Source organism: Octopus bimaculoides, chromosome 4 (assembly GCF_001194135.2).
Source record: "Octopus bimaculoides isolate UCB-OBI-ISO-001 chromosome 4, ASM119413v2, whole genome shotgun sequence".
NCBI classification, from domain to species: Eukaryota; Metazoa; Mollusca; class Cephalopoda; order Octopoda; family Octopodidae; genus Octopus; species Octopus bimaculoides.
In genome coordinates, this window is record NC_068984.1 from 44,477,105 (window position 1) to 44,494,654 (window position 17,550).

A 17,550-nucleotide genomic window follows, 5' to 3' on the forward strand; every position below is an offset into this window, starting at 1 on the left:
AGAGAGAGAGAGAGAGAGAGAGAGAGAGAGAGAGAGAGAGAGAGAGAGAGAGAGAAACATACATAATCATATAGCAAAATTGAAAAAATTGAAGTAATATCAGTGATAGATAGCAGGTACATACTATGAACTGTTTCCAGACTTCTGTGGTACAATGTAGAGTGTGTACAGCCCCTTTTCCAACACGAACCATCAAGTTATCAACACTACAGTCAACACTGATGAGCTGACACTGTGAAAGAAGAAATTCCATAAGAAATAGGTAAAGTTTAGAAACGTTACTAGAACAGAAGAGATGCAGGGGAAGAGGAAGAATTTTATTTTATAAACCTAAATATTTACAATGATGAAAAAAATGTTGAAAATTATGATAAAACCAAAAACAAAGCATCAAAGAATAGATTAAGAAATGGAACAAAGATAGAAATAAAAGAGGAAGTAGACAGAAACAAAGGTTCAATTTACTTTATTATTTATATAAGAGAGAAGTGCAACGGAAAAGGGAATTAATTGAAAATTGTTTAAATTTTTATATATAATAAAATATGATAATGGTTGTGAAATAATCACTGATTGTCAGTGTCATTTTGATAGTTCTATACTGTGATATATCATGGCAATACTGATCCCAAATCAAACTCCTATAACAAGGTAGTATTCATACTAATTCACTCTATGATACTATGACATAACCGTTAATAAGTTACTGTGATATACAATGGCATGGTTGTATTTTTCTTTTTTTTTTTGCTTCATCTGGAATCTGGAACAAGGTGCTATGCCCAAGGCTCTAACAGATTCTTTACTGAGATCGATACTTTAACATTTTTGTCCAACAGTTGCAAGCTGATGGCAGCAGGAAAAACATGCAGAGGATAGAGGAGGCATTCCAAGAGGCTGACATTTGGAGAAGCAAAGACTAAGTGTAATGAACTAGTGCAAAATTTGGGAAAGGAGGATAATATGGATGATGAGATGAGACAAAAGTGTCTGCATGGAGTTGGTATAGGTCCACTCAGTTTCAAGGAGCAGACGTCATAATAGTAGTGATACAAAAGGAAAGAGAGCAGAGACACTACATCTAATTAGTCAAGAAACTTTTCACTGGATGCAGTATAAAATGTGTGTGTGAGAGAGAGGGGGGGAGAGTATAACAATAACAATATCCCAGATGTGAGTGTACTATTTTGTAGGTCTCCTGAGAGCTTTGTTGTTGGAATGGATGTAGTATATTTCTGGCTTCAAAAAGGAAGGCTTTTCTTTGTTGCACAGTTACTGCTGTTAAGGCTGTGCATCCACTAAGAGAGATCTTCAGTGATGGTGAGACCTAGCATTTGAAGTGATTATGAGAATCCTAGTTACTCAACATCCATACACAGGACAAGGTGAGCTCTAATAGTGTTTCCTTGAGATGAGAATGTTTGATGTCACTGGGCTGTTAAAGGAGGCATAATTGCAATGACCCTATCAGAGGATGTTTTTGAAGTCAATGCAAAGTCTCTTGGTTGCATATGAAAGATGCACGGATGCAGAAGATTACAGAAGAGTGAAAGGTGATATCTATATAGGAGTGAGCATAGTTGCATGTGATAGCAAGTAGTTTACTAAGATGTTATGCTATATAACTGCACTACTGATACTAAGACACCATATCATCATCAGCATTTAACATTCACTTTCCATGCTGGCATGAGTTGGATGGTTTGACATGGAGCTGGCTAGCAAGGTGCTGTCCAGGCTCCAGCTGTCTGTTGAGGCTTGGTTTCCACAGCTGGATGCCCTTCCTAATGCCAACCACTTAAGAGAGTATGCCAGGTGTTTTAATGCAGTACTAGTACAGCTGCTTTATAAGTGGCACCAGCACCATGCTCTGCTAGTATTGTGACTAAAATATAATACCGTACTTTTGATGTCCATATTCTTACTAAGACACTCTTACTATAAGACACTATAGTAATACTCTAAGACACTATATCATAACACGGTAATATTATAACTAAAACACTATGCCATATTATGGCAGTACTATAATATCCTAATATCATACTACAGCCATACTGTTTCAGAGATATTATATCATAGTATAACTATACTATTACAAGGACAATATTATACTATAAGATGACAATATTATTACTTAGTTACAATATGTAATATGACAGTACTGCAAGACAAAGAAGGTGTTTCTACCTAGTCATTCACCCTGCTACAACTAAGATCCAAATCACCTTCAAATTACACCCCTACTACCTTAAATAAGGAAAAGATATATAGGATACTGCAGTCAGAGAGAGCCCAAAGTAGATGGGATGATCACCAATATCATGCTTTGATCAAGCCATTTGTATCAGCATTGTCACTAAGATACTACACCATAACACCACAATTGCTAAGTTACTCATTCAACAGTACATTGTAAATCCATCATAGATATATTAAAGACTTACCTCACCATCAGGTATTATAGTTACTTCCCCTTGTAAGCTGAACGGTTTCACCACAGTCTGCTGAGTGAGGTAGCGGAATTCTACAATATCCAGCTGGCAGGCACAAGAGAACTGAAACAATAGTCAATTACATGATTACATAAATTCACAGTAATACACAAGGTGTGTGTGTGCGTGTGTGTGTGCGTGCACACGAGTGAGTGCATATATTTTAAAATGCCTTAACTGAGGAAGGTTTGGGTAACAGATGAGTTTCCTATTATCAACATCATCATCGTCGTTTAACGTCTGCTTTCCATGCCAGCATGGGTTGGACGGTTTGACTGAGGTCTGGAAAGCCAGAGGTTGCACCAGGCTCCAAGCTGATCAGGCAATGTTTCTACAGCTGGATGCCCTTCCTAATGCCAACCACTCCGAGAGTATAGTGGGTGCTTTTTTTGTGTGCCACTGGCACGAGAGCTAGTCAGGTGGCCCTGGCATCGATCACATTTGGATAGTGCCTTTTATGTGTCACCGGCATGGGAGCCAGTCAGGCAGACCTGGCATCACCCATGTTCGGATGGTGCTTTTTATGTGCCACCGGCAAGGAAGCTAGTCAGGGGGCACTGGTATTGACTATATTTGGATGGTGCATTTTACATGCCACCAGCAGAGGAGCCAATCAGGTGGGCACTGGCATCGAACACGTTCAGATGGTGCATTTTATGTGCTACTGGCATGGAAGCCAGCCAGGCGGCACTGGCCACAGCTACAATATTGGTTTTACTTGACTGAACAGGTCTTCTCAAGCATATCATATCGCCTGACACATCAAGCATACTTTTAAACAGGCCAGACATGTAACACCTGCATTGGCCATGGCTTTGATCTCACTTTACTTACCAGGTTTCTCAATCACAACATATCTCTAGTGGTCTCGGTCTCCTGTCACTGCCTCAGTGAGGCTCAACATTCAAAAGTCAACCTATTGATCTGCAACACCAACTTTAGAAAGCCAGCCACCTGATAACCTATCAATCAGGTGACTCTGCAGGCCAGATTGATTTCATTCTCACCAGACAGCAGGATGCATAGTTGCTCTTAAATACAAAGACCCTCATATGTCTTCCTGGGTCTACCTCTTCCACAGGTTCCTTCCACAGTTAGGATGTGACACTTCCTCACACAGCTGTCCACATCCATACATAACACATGGCCACACCAGTGCAGTCGTCTCTCTTGCACACCATATTTGATGCTTCTTATGTCCAACTTTTCTCTCAGGGTGCTCACACTGTCGTGTGTGCACATTGACGTTACACCTCCAGCAGATCATACTAGCTTCGTTTCTTTCAAGCTTACACATGTTCTCAGCAGTCATGGCCCATGTTTCACTGCCATGTAGCATGGCAGTTCGCACACATGCATCATAGTCTACTTTTCATGTACAACTATCATATGTCACAAGGAGGCACAAAGAAACACACATGCACACACACACACACACACACACTCACACACACAGAAGGACTTATATACACTGTACTTTTTAAAGTTTCTGTCCACCAAATCCACTGACTTTAGCCCTGGGGCTCAAGTAGAAGATATCTGCCCAAGGTACCACAGAGCAGGATTGCTGCCATGTTGTTCAAAAGTGAACTACTTTTCATGGTGGCTAAAATGAATACCAGTTGAGTACTAGGGGTCTGATGCTTTCAACTGTGTTCTCTTCCAAAATGCGTCTCTTTCTACTTCTGTTAGAATAAATATAAACTTCAAACTATAAAAACTTCTCTAAAATGTAAGAATATAAAAGTTCTGTTTAATTCATTCTAAGGTGTGCATTTTTGGATGACCTTACCTGCAATGATGTTTTTGTAGTATGTCCACCAGAGTAGGATCCCATAACAGCTGGCGATTCCAATATTAGCACACCCCATTCTTGGTCTGATGGGTCATTATCTTGGAAGGTAAATGGCTTAAGTTTCTCTGGTACATCTATATGAAAAGAAAACAAAGATCAACAGGTCAAAACATATCTGAAATAATAAAAAATATTATAAATAACCCAGCTTAAACCTGAATTAACTTTCATAATCTACACACATCACAATGACATACCAAAACATTTAATGATATGGTGAATGATTATGATGAACAATCAAGTTCAGCAAATAAGATAATTATAAAATGATTACAATTATATATATATATATATATATATATATATATTACTACATATCTGCTTCTATTGCACAATTTGAATTATATTCTTCGAATGCAGTACTTTTGCGAACCAGTGCACAGTTTATTCATTATCTTTATATATAATCAGACTAGCTGATTCAATTTTGTTTTCGAAGTGACACTAAGAACCAAAATATGTATTTGTTGCTCTTGCAATCACTTCTATGGTGATATTTTTTCCCACCTAGCTCTGATGTATGCTGTGTCCTTTTTTTTTTTTAAACACAATACATCTTTAAAGGGATTTTTCCTAAACAAAAACCACAGCCCCTGGCTTTTCAACTACATTAAATATGTTATATTTATAAAATTCTATATTTTAACAGGTTTATAACAAACAATAATATAACAAATAACAATATATGTTACAAGAAATAAATAAATCTAAAAAGAAAGCATGTAACTATTCTTGCATTATTGATTACACTACAGAGCATCTCTTAATGTCTCTACTCAAATTAGGCACAATAAATGAGATTTTCTGCTATTTTAACTGTATTATTTTATCTCAGCAAGACCCATCCAACCCACGCCAGCATGGACAACGCATATTAAATGATGATGATGATGATGACGGTGATGATGACGACGACAACCCATCAGCTACTACAGCTAGCAGAATAGGCTTTTTCTACAGTAAAAATTTAGCTGTTAATTTATAATTCAAAATATTACTTTACAAAAAGCAAATGTGAATAAATTAAGTTAATCATTCGAATACATTTTTACTATCAACAATTTAGGCACATAGTATGTTTGGTGCAGGTGTGACTGTGTGGTCAAGAAGTTTGCTTCCTAACTGCATGGTTAATTATCAGTCATTAAGTTATAAAGATGAAGCTATGAAATTTCAAGTCATAACCACCTTTTATGCTCTGCAGTTTATCTCAATGCCTGATGATATTTATTTCAATAAAGAATGATAAACTCTACCAAAGTTAACTTTGACTTTGATCTTTTTGAGGTGGTTAAAAATAAAGCACCAGCCAATATTTCTTACTAAGGTCAGGCTGTGTGGTAAGTAGCTTGCTTACCAACCACATGGTTCCAGGTTCAGTCCCACTGCATGGCATCTTGGACAAGTGACTTCTACTATAGCCTCGGGCCGACCAAAGCCTTGTGAGTGGATCTGGTTGACGGAAACCGAAAGAAGCCCGTCGTATATATGTATAAATGTGTGTGTGTGTGTGTGTGTGTGTGTGTGTGTGTGTGTGTGTGTGTGTGTGTGTGTGTTTGTCCCCCTAGCATTGCTTGACAACCAATGCTGGTGTGTTTATGTCCCCATCACTTAGCGGTTCAGCAAAAGAGACCGCTAGAATAAGTACTAGGCTTACAAAGAATAAGTCCCGGGGTCGATTTGCTTGACTAAAGGTGGTGCTCCAGCATGGCCACAGTCAAATGACTGAAACAAGTAAAAGAGTAATAACTAATCCACCAACCCCTCACCTCAAGATTGCTAATCTTGTTCCTCAATAGGAAATATTATTCACCTCAATTTTATTTAAAATTTGACTAAAACTAATTTTATAATGAAATATTTGCTAATCCATGTGAGCACTGTGAAATGGTGGTAAGGAGTGAGCCAGTCAATTTTGTAATAATAGTGTGATATTGGTGGAGCAATTCTACTTGACTCATTCTTCTTACCAGTGATCTCAAGTTTGAGCTCAATATCTTACAGAGATAGGACTTTCCAGGCTACTTTGCTATCAGCACATAGAATGATGAGCTAATAAGAAAGTCAATTCAATGAAATAACAGTTAAATCTCTGTCAAATCACACTCCACTGTGTTAAAAAGCAGGAAGGATGGATTAGGTAACGTAGTCTTTGATACACTATATCTGAAAGAATGAAAGTTTGATGATGACCAGTGATTCTGGCCATCATAAATCTGCTGAAACATGATTGACCTGAAGCTAAATAACAACAACAATACACTGATAATATTAGATATCAGTAGTGATATGTTGTTGGCACTCCGTCGCTTACGACGTCAAGGGTTCCAGTTGATCCAATCAACGGAACAGCCTGCTCGTGAAATTAACGTGCAAGTGGCTGAGCACTCCACAGGCACGTGTACCCTTAACGTAGTTCTCGGGGATATTCAGCGTGACACAGTGTGACAAGGCTGACCCTTTGAATTACAGGCACAACAGAAACAGGAAGTAAGAGTGAGAGAAAGTTGTCATGAAAGAGTACAGCAGGGTACGCCACCATCCCCTGCCGGAGCCTCGTGGAGCTATAGGTGTTTTTGCTCAATAAACATTCACAACGCCCGGTCTGGGAATCGAAACCGCGATCCTATGACCGCGAGTCCGCTGCCCTAACCACTGGGCCATTGCGTCTCCACCCCCAGCAGTGATATACAAACTTGATAAAGTTGAAGATTATTTGAGAATGTAGAAAGTACTTTTACAAATCAACTTACCTTGACCTAAAACATTAAAATGGTTGCTGAACTTCAAAAGGAGTGTTGGCATGGTAACAAGCACTTGGACAACTGGAACAAGACTGGGGATGAAGCATGAATCTACACGCATGCAGGCTGCAAGGGAAGCTGGCAACACACACGGATAGCTTCCATCAAAATCATCAACCCTGAAGTATAAACATTTCTTAAAATAGTATGAACAGTTAGCAAAATAAATACTAAATCACTAGGCTATCAGGGTACCAACAACATTTACCCTTCTCAGTCAGGAAATACTTCAGTCATGAAAAACTTCACACAGCATAAATATACCAACTAGCTTAATAATAAAGTGTGTCTGTGCGTTTGTGCGTATGTGTGTGTATTCATTACATGCAGCAGAAACTGTATTAGATATAAAATAGTCACTTGTGTACTGTGTTAAAGCAGTGTGACAGGCAAATTTACAGAGTATTGGCTTTGAGATATTATTATTTATGAGAGTGCTATGTTTAAAAATGTCATATATATTTGGATGGGGTGAGCAGATGAAAATCATCCAAGCCATATCCAACCCAAATATTCTACCTGTTTTATGTTCAAACTGGCCAAATCTGGCATCTTACACCTACCCCAAATGTCATTCTAAAAATAAACAATCGCATTATCAAAATCTCAAAGCTACAAGATAATATATGATTAATTTAAAACAATGTGGATAAATAAGCGTTACATTTGACAGAGTAACCTGAATGCTAAAGAGTTAAAATGAGAAATTAAAAATTTTCTCATACATGAATGTATATGTATACATATATATGGAGAAGTTTCATCATAGCTGATGGGTCAACAAGAAATAGCCCCAAATCTCCATCAAATTACACCCACCTGTCTTAAATAATAGTAGACACATTAGATAATGATAATGTAATCATATATATTAAATGGATGATTATAGTTGAAATCATCATCATCATCATCGGTTAACGTCTGCTTTCCATGCTGGCATGGGTTGGACGGCTTGATTGAGGACTGGTGAGCCAGAAGGCTGCACCAGGCTTAATCTGATCTGGCAAAGTTTCTACTGCTGGATGCCCTTCCTAATGCCAACCACTCCAAGAGTGTAGTGGGTGCTTTTACATGCCACCGGCACGAGGGCCAGTAAGGCGGTTCTGGCAATGACCATGCTCAAAAGGTGTTTTTTACGTGCAACCCAACCTGCACAGGAGCGAGTCCAGCAGCACTGACAACGACGACGCTCGAATGTTGTTTTTTATATGCCACCAGCACATGTGCTAGTAAGGCAACGTTGGCAACGATCACGCTTGAACGGTGTTTTTTATGTGCCACGGGCACAGGAGCCAATTCGTGGCCCTGGCAACGATCACGTTCGGATGTGCTTTTAACGTTCCACTGGCACGAGTGCCAATCAGGCGGTATGGTCATCAGCCATGTCAGCGATTTTGATTTGATTTCACTTGCCTCAATAGGTCTTCACAAGCAAAGTTCATTGTCCAATGAATGATGGGTACTCATAAGTGGGCTGGTTACACCCACTGGTATAGGCCATGGGCTATGGTCTCACTTGGCTTCTCAGGTCTTCGCAAGCACAGCATATCTCCAAAGGTCTCGGTCACTTGCCATTGTCTTGGTAAGGCCCAATGTTCGAAGGTTGTGCTTCACCACCTCATCCCAGGTCTTCCTGGGTCTACCTCTTCCACAGGTTCCCTCAACTGCTAGGGTGTGACACTTTTTCACACAGCTGTCCTCATTCATTCGCAACACATGACCATACCAGTGCAGTCGTCTCTCTTGCACACCACGTCTGATGCTTCTTATGTCCAACTTTTCTCTCAGGTGCTTATACTCTGTCATGTATGCACACTGACATAACACATCCATCGGAGCATACTGGCTTCATTCCTTGCAAGCTTACGCACATCCTCAGCAGTCACGGCCCATGTAGCATGGCTGTTCATACACATGCATCATACAGTCTACCTTTTACTCTGAGCGAGAGGCCCTTTGTCACCAGCAGAGGTAGAAGCTCTCTAAACTTTGCCCAGGCTATTCTTATTCTAGCAGCTACACTTTCAGAGCATCCACCCCTGCTACTGAATTGGTCCCCTAGGTAACGGAAGCCATCAACTACTAGTAGTTTTTCTCCCTGGGATGTGGCAGAAGTTGTTCTCTGCACATTTTCAGTGTTTACTGCACCTGAGCATTTGCCACATACAAAATCTATCTTCCCAGTTAGCGTTCCTTTGATATTGCCGCACCTTTGATTACAAGTCTGCTTGACCAGGGATGATCTGGAGTGAAGTAATAATAACACACAAGGCACATAGATCCAGAGAAATGCAGACTTAAAGCTGTACAAGTGTTGTTCATAACAGAAATTTTAATAAGAAACTTACCCTGATGATGTGGAGGAGTGTGAATGGCAGGCTGTATATTTCTGATGGATTACAACACGCCACATTTGTGCAGCCATCAATTCAGGACCATTGACAGCCCTTACTTCAGGTAGAGGCAAAGTACTGCTTTCATTTTCAGACAGTGTGAAATTCTGATAGGCAAAGAACTGGTTGACCAACGAGTCCCAGTATTGCAGAGTGCACGGGATCTAGAAGGTTAAAAAAAATAGACAAATTTGAGCAAAAATTGACAGTAAACAGTGAATGTTATGACAGTACTGTAAGTAGACCAGCAATAATTGAAGGATTAAAACAATACAAGTGAAAAGTAAATTCAAAAGGTGCAGTTCTGAATTCAAATCTTATCAAAACTCAGGGTAGCTTTAAATATTAGCCCAGGAGATGTCAAATATATAGCAGTCATCATCATCATCATCATCATTTAACGTCCGTTGTCCATGGATTGGATGGTTTGACCAGGGCTGGTAAGCTGAGGGGCTGCACCAAGGTGCCAGTCTGATTTGACATGGTTTCTATGGCTGGATGCTAACCACTTCAAGAGTGTAATGAATGCCTTAACATGCCACCAGCACAGGTGCCAGTTGCATGACACCAGTATCTACCATAACTAAGATTTCACTTGGATTGATGGGTCTTCTTCTCAAGCATGGCATATTGCCAAAGGTCTCAGTCATTTGTCATTGTTTCCGTGAAGCTTAATGCTCAAAAGGTGCTTTTTATGTGCCACTAGCATAGGTGCTAGTTACATGGCACCAGCATCGGCCACAACTACGATTTCACTTGGGTTGGTGCGGCTTTGCCAAACGTTTTGGCTACTAGTCATTGCCTCTGTGAGGCCCAATGTTTAAAAATCATGCTTCACCACCTCATGCCATGTTTTCCTGGGTTTGCCTCTACCACAGGTTCCCTCCACAGTTAGAGGTCAGCACTTCTTTACACAGCTGTCCTTGGCCATATGCATCTCGTGACCATACCAATGCAGTTGTCTCTTTTGTGCACCACATCTGATGCCTCTTATGCCCAACTTTTCTCTCAAGATATTAACATTCTGTCATACAAGCACATTGACATAGCTCATCAAGCAACGCATGCTAGCTTCATTTCTTTCAAGCCTACACATGTACTCAGTGATCACAACCCCTGTTTCACTGCCATGTAGCGTAGCTGTTCGCACACAGGCATCATACAGTCTGCCGTTCATTCTGAGGGAGAGGCCATTTCTTACCAACAGAAGTAGGAGCTTTCTAAACTTTCCCAGTCTATTCTTATTCTCGCAGCCACTCTCTCGGAATATCCACCTCTACTACTGACTTGGTCACCCAGATAACGGAAGCTATCTACTACCTCTAGCTTACCCCACTGGCAGTTGATGGAGTCTATTTTCTGTGCATTTTTAGTGTTTATTGTAGCTGTGCACTTTCCGCACACAAAATCTATTTTCCCAATTAACCTTCCTTTGATATTGCAGCATCTCTTATGTATCCATGGCTTGCATTGGGTACATCTTATGGAGTTTCTAACAATGTTTTTCTTACCAATCAAGCAAGGCCATCTGCCTGAAGGGATTTGTGATTTGTCTGCTCTCCTATTCACTAAGACTTTAGTCTGCGCTAGATTAACTCTAAGGCCCTTTCACTCTAGACTTTGCTTCCATGCCTGAAATTTCTCCTCTAGTTCTGGTAGTGATTCCGCTATAAGAGCAAGGTCATCAGCATAGAGGAGCTCCCAAGGGCAACCCATCTTAAATTCATCTGTTATTGCCTGGAGGACTATTATGATCAAAAGGGGTGCTGAGGACTGATCCTTGGTGAACCCCTACTTGTACCCTGAATTCATTGCTATGCTTGTGGCCAACCTTCACCTTACTGACAGCATACCAGTAAATGGCTTGTACAGCTCTCACCAACCACTCATCTGTCCCTAGCTTCCGCACTGACCACCAGATAAGGAGTGGGGGACTCTGTCAAAGCTTTCTCCAAGTCAATGAAAGGTACAGGTACAGGGGTTTATTTTTAGCTAGATATTTCTCCTGCACTTGTCTAACCAGGAATATAACATTAGTCATGTTCCTGCCTAGCGCAAATCAAAACTGCATCACATCTAGACTAACTCTCTCCCTAAATAATTGAGCTATGACCTTTTCTGTGACTTTCATCCCCTGGTCCAGCAATTTGATGTAAAATATATAGCTGTAATAAAATGGATCAAACATAATATCATCATTATTTGTTTGGCTAATTCCTTGTCAAATAAATACTGAATCATGAGAGCTAACTGGTTCTTTATTTTATAGACCTCCAGAAAGATGGAACGTAAAGTTGACCATGACAATTTGAACTCAAAACGTAAAGAGCTGGAAGAAATACTACAGTTCGGTCAATTCACCACCATTATTGTGTAGCATTACAATGAAAATTAGGAAGCAGTAATGAAGTGAGCATCAACAATACTTACTTGAGATGGTTGTTGGTCTAAAATACTGGACTCATCCACAAGACTGAATGGTACAGGTGAAATGGTGACATGAGACAGTACACGACTCTGATCATAGCACCATGTCATTGAACTGTTACCGTTATTATCACAATTGCAGAATAATATCTGGTGTGGGCCTGGATGCCCATCTGTTATCACTAAACATGTGAAGAGAGAAAGATGAAATTATCATAATATATTTCTACTTATGTAGTGCATAGTAACTTTTTTTAAGAGGATAGGATACAATGCAGTGACTCAACCCATGTATATAACTAGTACTTATTTTATCAACAGTGGATGTATACTAGCAAAGTTAATCCCAGTGAGATTTAGACTTAGAATCATAAAAACAACTCAGATTCTGCCAAGAGAACATCAAACAACTGTCTGAAAATTTGACATTTTATATGTATTGTGCTGTCTCCCACACTTTTCCATCAGTACATGACCAGTCTCAGTTGCATGAAATTCTAACATCACACACTCCTATACAAGTAATAAACCGTTCTTCTTGAACTTTCCACATGCAGGTATCATTCGGACACAACTTAGACATCTCAGCAAAACACTCACTACTTCCTAGTTATCATTCTTCCTCTCATCAACTCTGTTGTATCATGCCTTCCAAAACTCTGAACTCAACATTCTTTCCCAGAACAACTACTAAATGGAATTCTTTACTCGCCCAATTTTTTCCAGCAAACATTAACCTACTGAATATCAAATCTCATCTATTTCACCAACCTCAAGAACATACAATAGTCATGGGTACTTCATGGCAATCTATTGCTCCTTGGGATTCAGCCTCTCTAAAAGAATGGTCCCATATTAATGAGGGAACCTCTACATGATAACATAACCTACTAGAAACAACAGCCAAATCTTTCTCTCAAACTGCACCCTACCATCTTAAAAAACTCCATTGCTTAACATAGTCAGGGGTAAAATACTCTTGAAAATTAGACAGGATGGCCATGGCTTGAGTGCCTTTCATCATAGTGTTGCCCGATCAAAGTCAACTCAGGGGTAATCAATAACAACAACCTTCTCACCACCAACAGATAAATATTTCTCCTTTTACAACAATAAGCTATCAATATGCCACCTTAGAATTAGGTGAACTCAATTTTTGCAAATTAAATGGTTTGACGCTAGACATAATGCAGTAACCACATTGAAATGTGAACTCCCAGCCTTTTAGCTGTTTATCTGGTTACTTATCAACAGCTTAAGTGTCACTCTTTATTGAAACATCACTGACAATACCTATCATATTAATCATCAAGGTATATGAAATATGTATTGATATTTTATTGTTTTACTAGGTTGGTCTTTGACTTCTAGTTTACCACTGATTATGTAGACCTGTGATTCAAAGGAGTTTCAGACAAGACAATCCTATTGTTCAGTATATATCACAGAATACAACATCACATGTGTCCTTTCTGTTTTAAACAGTAGAATATATTTGAAAGATTTTGGGCTGCGATTTCTAGGAAATTCAGCAATCACATAGTTTCTGTACTGGCAGACAGGTTGTTGCTGAGTAACACTAGGCAGGTTACTAGCTAAAGTATGTCAATTTTCTTTACTAGTACAGCTAGAAACATCTTATCCAATGCGTCTTTCTTTTTCTAAGACAGTATGGTGTGGTTTAAGGGAGATTGGGCTATTTCTGGCAAGTCTGTCTTACAGAGTCTCCCTCATTGCTTTATGCTTAAATTATTCTTTCTCTTGTAATAACTGCTTACAAAGACTAGAGATTTGTGTTTCAATAACTTTTCATCTTGCAAATTATGACAAAAGAATAAGATTTTAATTCAACATGCCTTACATACCTGAGAAAACTTCTGTGAAATTCCATAAACAAAGAACATACTCAGCAGTCTCATTTCAAGTGTAAAATTAAAAACTTAAAGCATGAGATAGGTACCCATTTTAGATTTTGGTAAGAAGCTTGTTTCGATGAGCTACATTGAATAGATCAATGCATTATGTAGCAATATAATATAGTGGACATGAGCAAGTGTGTTTAAAAGTTTTGATTCTCAGCAATGTGGTTTCAGGTTCAATCCCACTATGTGATACTTTGGGCAAATGTCTTTAACAGTAGCTTTGGACTAACCAAAGTCTCACAAAAATGTAGTGGGAGGAACTGCTCCTGATTTTGAGTGGTACACTTCATTCATTGCCCTGTTTAACACCACCAACTGGCTATAGAGTGCCTCCAGTAGAGCTCACTCAGTTGAAAGCATTTGACTCATGTCACCAAATTAAGGAAGGAGCCCAATTGCTCCTTCCTACTCAGCTTGGAGGCCCTGAGAAGAAGGTCATGCACACTACCCTTCCACCTCTGACTAAACTATAATTGTTTTTTTTTTTTTTAAGTATTCAAGCAAGGAAGCTCATTTGACAATGTTGAAACTAACTAGGAATGCAGAAAATACAAAAACAAAAACCAGACTCACCAGGGTCAATGATATACTCAAATTTTCCAGTTCGCAAGTCATCTACAGTATTCATAGTGACAAAACCATCCTGACTAGTGGAACTAACAGTTGGTTTGGATTCTGATTTGGAAGAAGACTGCTTTGTAAAGAGGGGCTAAAAAAAAATGAATGACAAACAGAAAGAGATAAAGAATAAGAACAATGTCCCATTTGATCCTTTGTCATTTTACATTAAAACAGCATCCCTACCAATGTATTGAAATTTATGTTAAATAGTAATGGCTTAGTGATGAGGAAAGTTAATGAGAATGATGATTATGATAATGACTGTGATGGCATTTGATGATGATGATGATGATGATGATGATGACCATGACAATGGAGTTAATGTGAATGATGGTAAATGTTAATGATGATGATGTGGTGGTGGTGTTATGACTGTGGTGTATAGTAGATAACTGATGTCACAAAGCTATTTAGAAATTTAAAAACAAAAAAAAAAAATCAATGGAGAGGGCTATAGCAAAAAACATGTCAACAACATATGTTGTAAAGTAAACTTTAATAACAACATATGACAGCTTGTTTCTCACTCAACCTAAATTTTATAAAAGAGATATATGAATGTTATTACGTTTTTATTAATTTCTTTTTAATTATGAACTATTGGGGCTCATTAACACACAAACGCACATACGCACCACCCACACAGGAAAAGATATTTCTAAGGAGTCATTATTAAAGTCATTCAAATCCAAAGAAATGGTAACATATTCAAAGGGATAACACAGTTTACAGAATGTTACTTGTTTCTGATTTATGTCATTTTGGTGTTCATAGTTATAGAGCAGCCTACATTCTTTCTTTTGCAATAATTGCTTACAACGACTAAGAGATTTGTATTCCAATAAGCTCTCATCTTGCAAATTATGACAGACAGACAAACAAATGAATAGACAGATGAACAGAGAGACTGGCAGAGATACACATAGGTTGTGTGGCTGTATGTTTTTTCACAGCAAAAGAATAAGGATTTTAATTCAACATACCTTACATTCCTGAGAAAACTGTTCCGTGAAATTCCGTAGACAAAGAACATGCTCCTGTCCAAAGTGAACAAGGAGCAGGCCCATTTCAAGTGTAAGTACGGTTTTTGGTAAATAGTCAGGACCACTATGGACACATTGCTGTGATGCTGTAGAAAAGTTGAGGGAGGTTGGTCCCAAGAATGGTAATGGTGGTTGCTTTGAATAGCAGGTTTTCAGTTGAACATCTTTTAAACAGAGATTGCTCAAAATTTCATTGACGACCCCTGAAAAAATAGAATAGAAAGACAAGGTGGAGAAATAATTTAACAAAAAAATTAGGGAAAAATCAAGGGAAAAGCAAACTTGAATTTTCATAAAAACAAAAGACACGTGGTTTTTCACTAAGAAAATATTTACAAAATATAACTAAGTTTCTAACATTTTGAACAACAGCCAGAATTTAGTTCCTCTATAGCATACAAATCTATTCATATTTGTAAATTTTATTATGAATTTTTTCCACTGCAAAACTTTAGGCGCCGGAGTGGCTGTGTGGTTCAGTCCCACTGCGTGGCACCTTGGGTAAGTATCTTCTACTACAGCCTCGGGCTGACCAAAGCCTTGTGAGTGGATTTGGTAGACGGAAACTGAAAAAAGCCTGTCGTATATATATCATCATCATCATTATCATCATCGTTTAACATCCGCTTTCCATGCTAGCATGGGTTGGACGATTTCACTGAGGACTGGTGAAACTAGATGGCTACACCAGGCTCCAATCTGATTTGGCAGAGTTTTTACAGCTGGATGCCCTTCCTAACGCCAACCACTTAGAGAGTGTAGATATATATATATATATATATATATATATATATATATATATATATATGTATGTATGTATGTATGTGTGTGTGTGTATGTGTGTGTGTGTATGTTTGTGTGTCTGTGTTTGTCCCAGAAACATTGCTTGACAACAGATGCTGGTGTGTTTGCGTCCCTGTAACTTAGCGGTTTGGCAAAAGGAGACCGATAAAATAAGTACTAGGTTTACAAAGAATAAGTCCTGGATGTCGATTTCTTCAACTAAAGGCGGTGCTCCAGCATGGCTGCAGTCAAATGACTGAAACAAGTAAAAGAGTAAAAGAGTAGTTCCCTTGCAATCCAATTGAGAATTCGCTATATGATTGCTCATTCTGCCAGAAAGCAGCCAAATCTAACTCAAATCACTTTCCTTTAAATAGGAAGATAGTAAATTAGATAATGTATTTCTAGATATACAATTTCTGAATTTTAGATGAAATTGCCAAGTCTGTATGGTCAATGCTCATCTAGTACTAAGCAATGACAACCAGTTGTTCTCTAAAACTGTGTTTGTTTGTTGGGGGGGGGTGCTTTTTTTTTGCATTCCACTTCACACTTCAAACTGCATTTAGTTCAGGTAAAACTGTTGCTAATTCTCTACAGAGTGCAAATACGCTGCACACTACAATACCAGAATTCTGACCAAAGATTTTTATTAGCAGAAAGTTATCAACAGTTTTGACCACTAATAATTTGCAAAAATAACCAAAAGTGACGTAAGGATAAAAAACATGTCAATAGAATGGCTTTAGATAAGTTTTCCGTAAGTGTATATATACATATATCAACATCATCATCTCTCTTTTAATGTCTAGTTTTCCATACTTACATGGACCAGACAGATGCTGGCCAGAAATGTATTAGCAGAATATTGGAAATGAATAACATTGCTTGTGTGACAGTGACACTCTATTACAACTACTATGTGATGTTAAGACAAGCATACACTCACAAGTACATATATACATAGACATGTATATATACATATATTATACAATGGGCTTCTTTCAGTTTCCATCAACCAAATCCACTCACAAAGGCTCTGGTCACCCTGGGGCTATAGTAAAAGACACTTGCTCACAGTCCCTGCAGTGGGACTGAACTTGAAACCATGTGGTTGAGGAGCAAGCTTCTTAACCTGAAAGTTAAGCATGCCAGCCTCTATCTGCCTCTGTATGTGTGTATATAAATATATATATATATATATATA

At 38.6% G+C, this 17,550-nt stretch overlaps 1 protein-coding gene across 2 annotated transcripts in view; it reads right to left on the reverse strand.

Annotated features, from left to right (window-relative positions):
* Nucleotides 1-17,550, reverse strand: part of LOC106884505 (intermembrane lipid transfer protein VPS13B) — a 120,027-nt gene that overhangs the window by 53,502 nt on the left and 48,975 nt on the right. For both annotated transcript variants that reach the window (XM_014935924.2, XM_052967034.1), the window contains exons 26-33: nucleotides 15,501-15,763; nucleotides 14,470-14,605; nucleotides 11,978-12,156; nucleotides 9,503-9,711; nucleotides 7,104-7,273; nucleotides 4,288-4,424; nucleotides 2,448-2,558; nucleotides 125-232 (exon numbers count right to left, since the gene is read on the reverse strand). In XM_014935924.2, coding sequence (XP_014791410.2) covers nucleotides 125-232; nucleotides 2,448-2,558; nucleotides 4,288-4,424; nucleotides 7,104-7,273; nucleotides 9,503-9,711; nucleotides 11,978-12,156; nucleotides 14,470-14,605; nucleotides 15,501-15,763 — 1,313 coding nt within the window. The remainder of the gene's footprint in view (nucleotides 1-124; nucleotides 233-2,447; nucleotides 2,559-4,287; nucleotides 4,425-7,103; nucleotides 7,274-9,502; nucleotides 9,712-11,977; nucleotides 12,157-14,469; nucleotides 14,606-15,500; nucleotides 15,764-17,550) is intronic.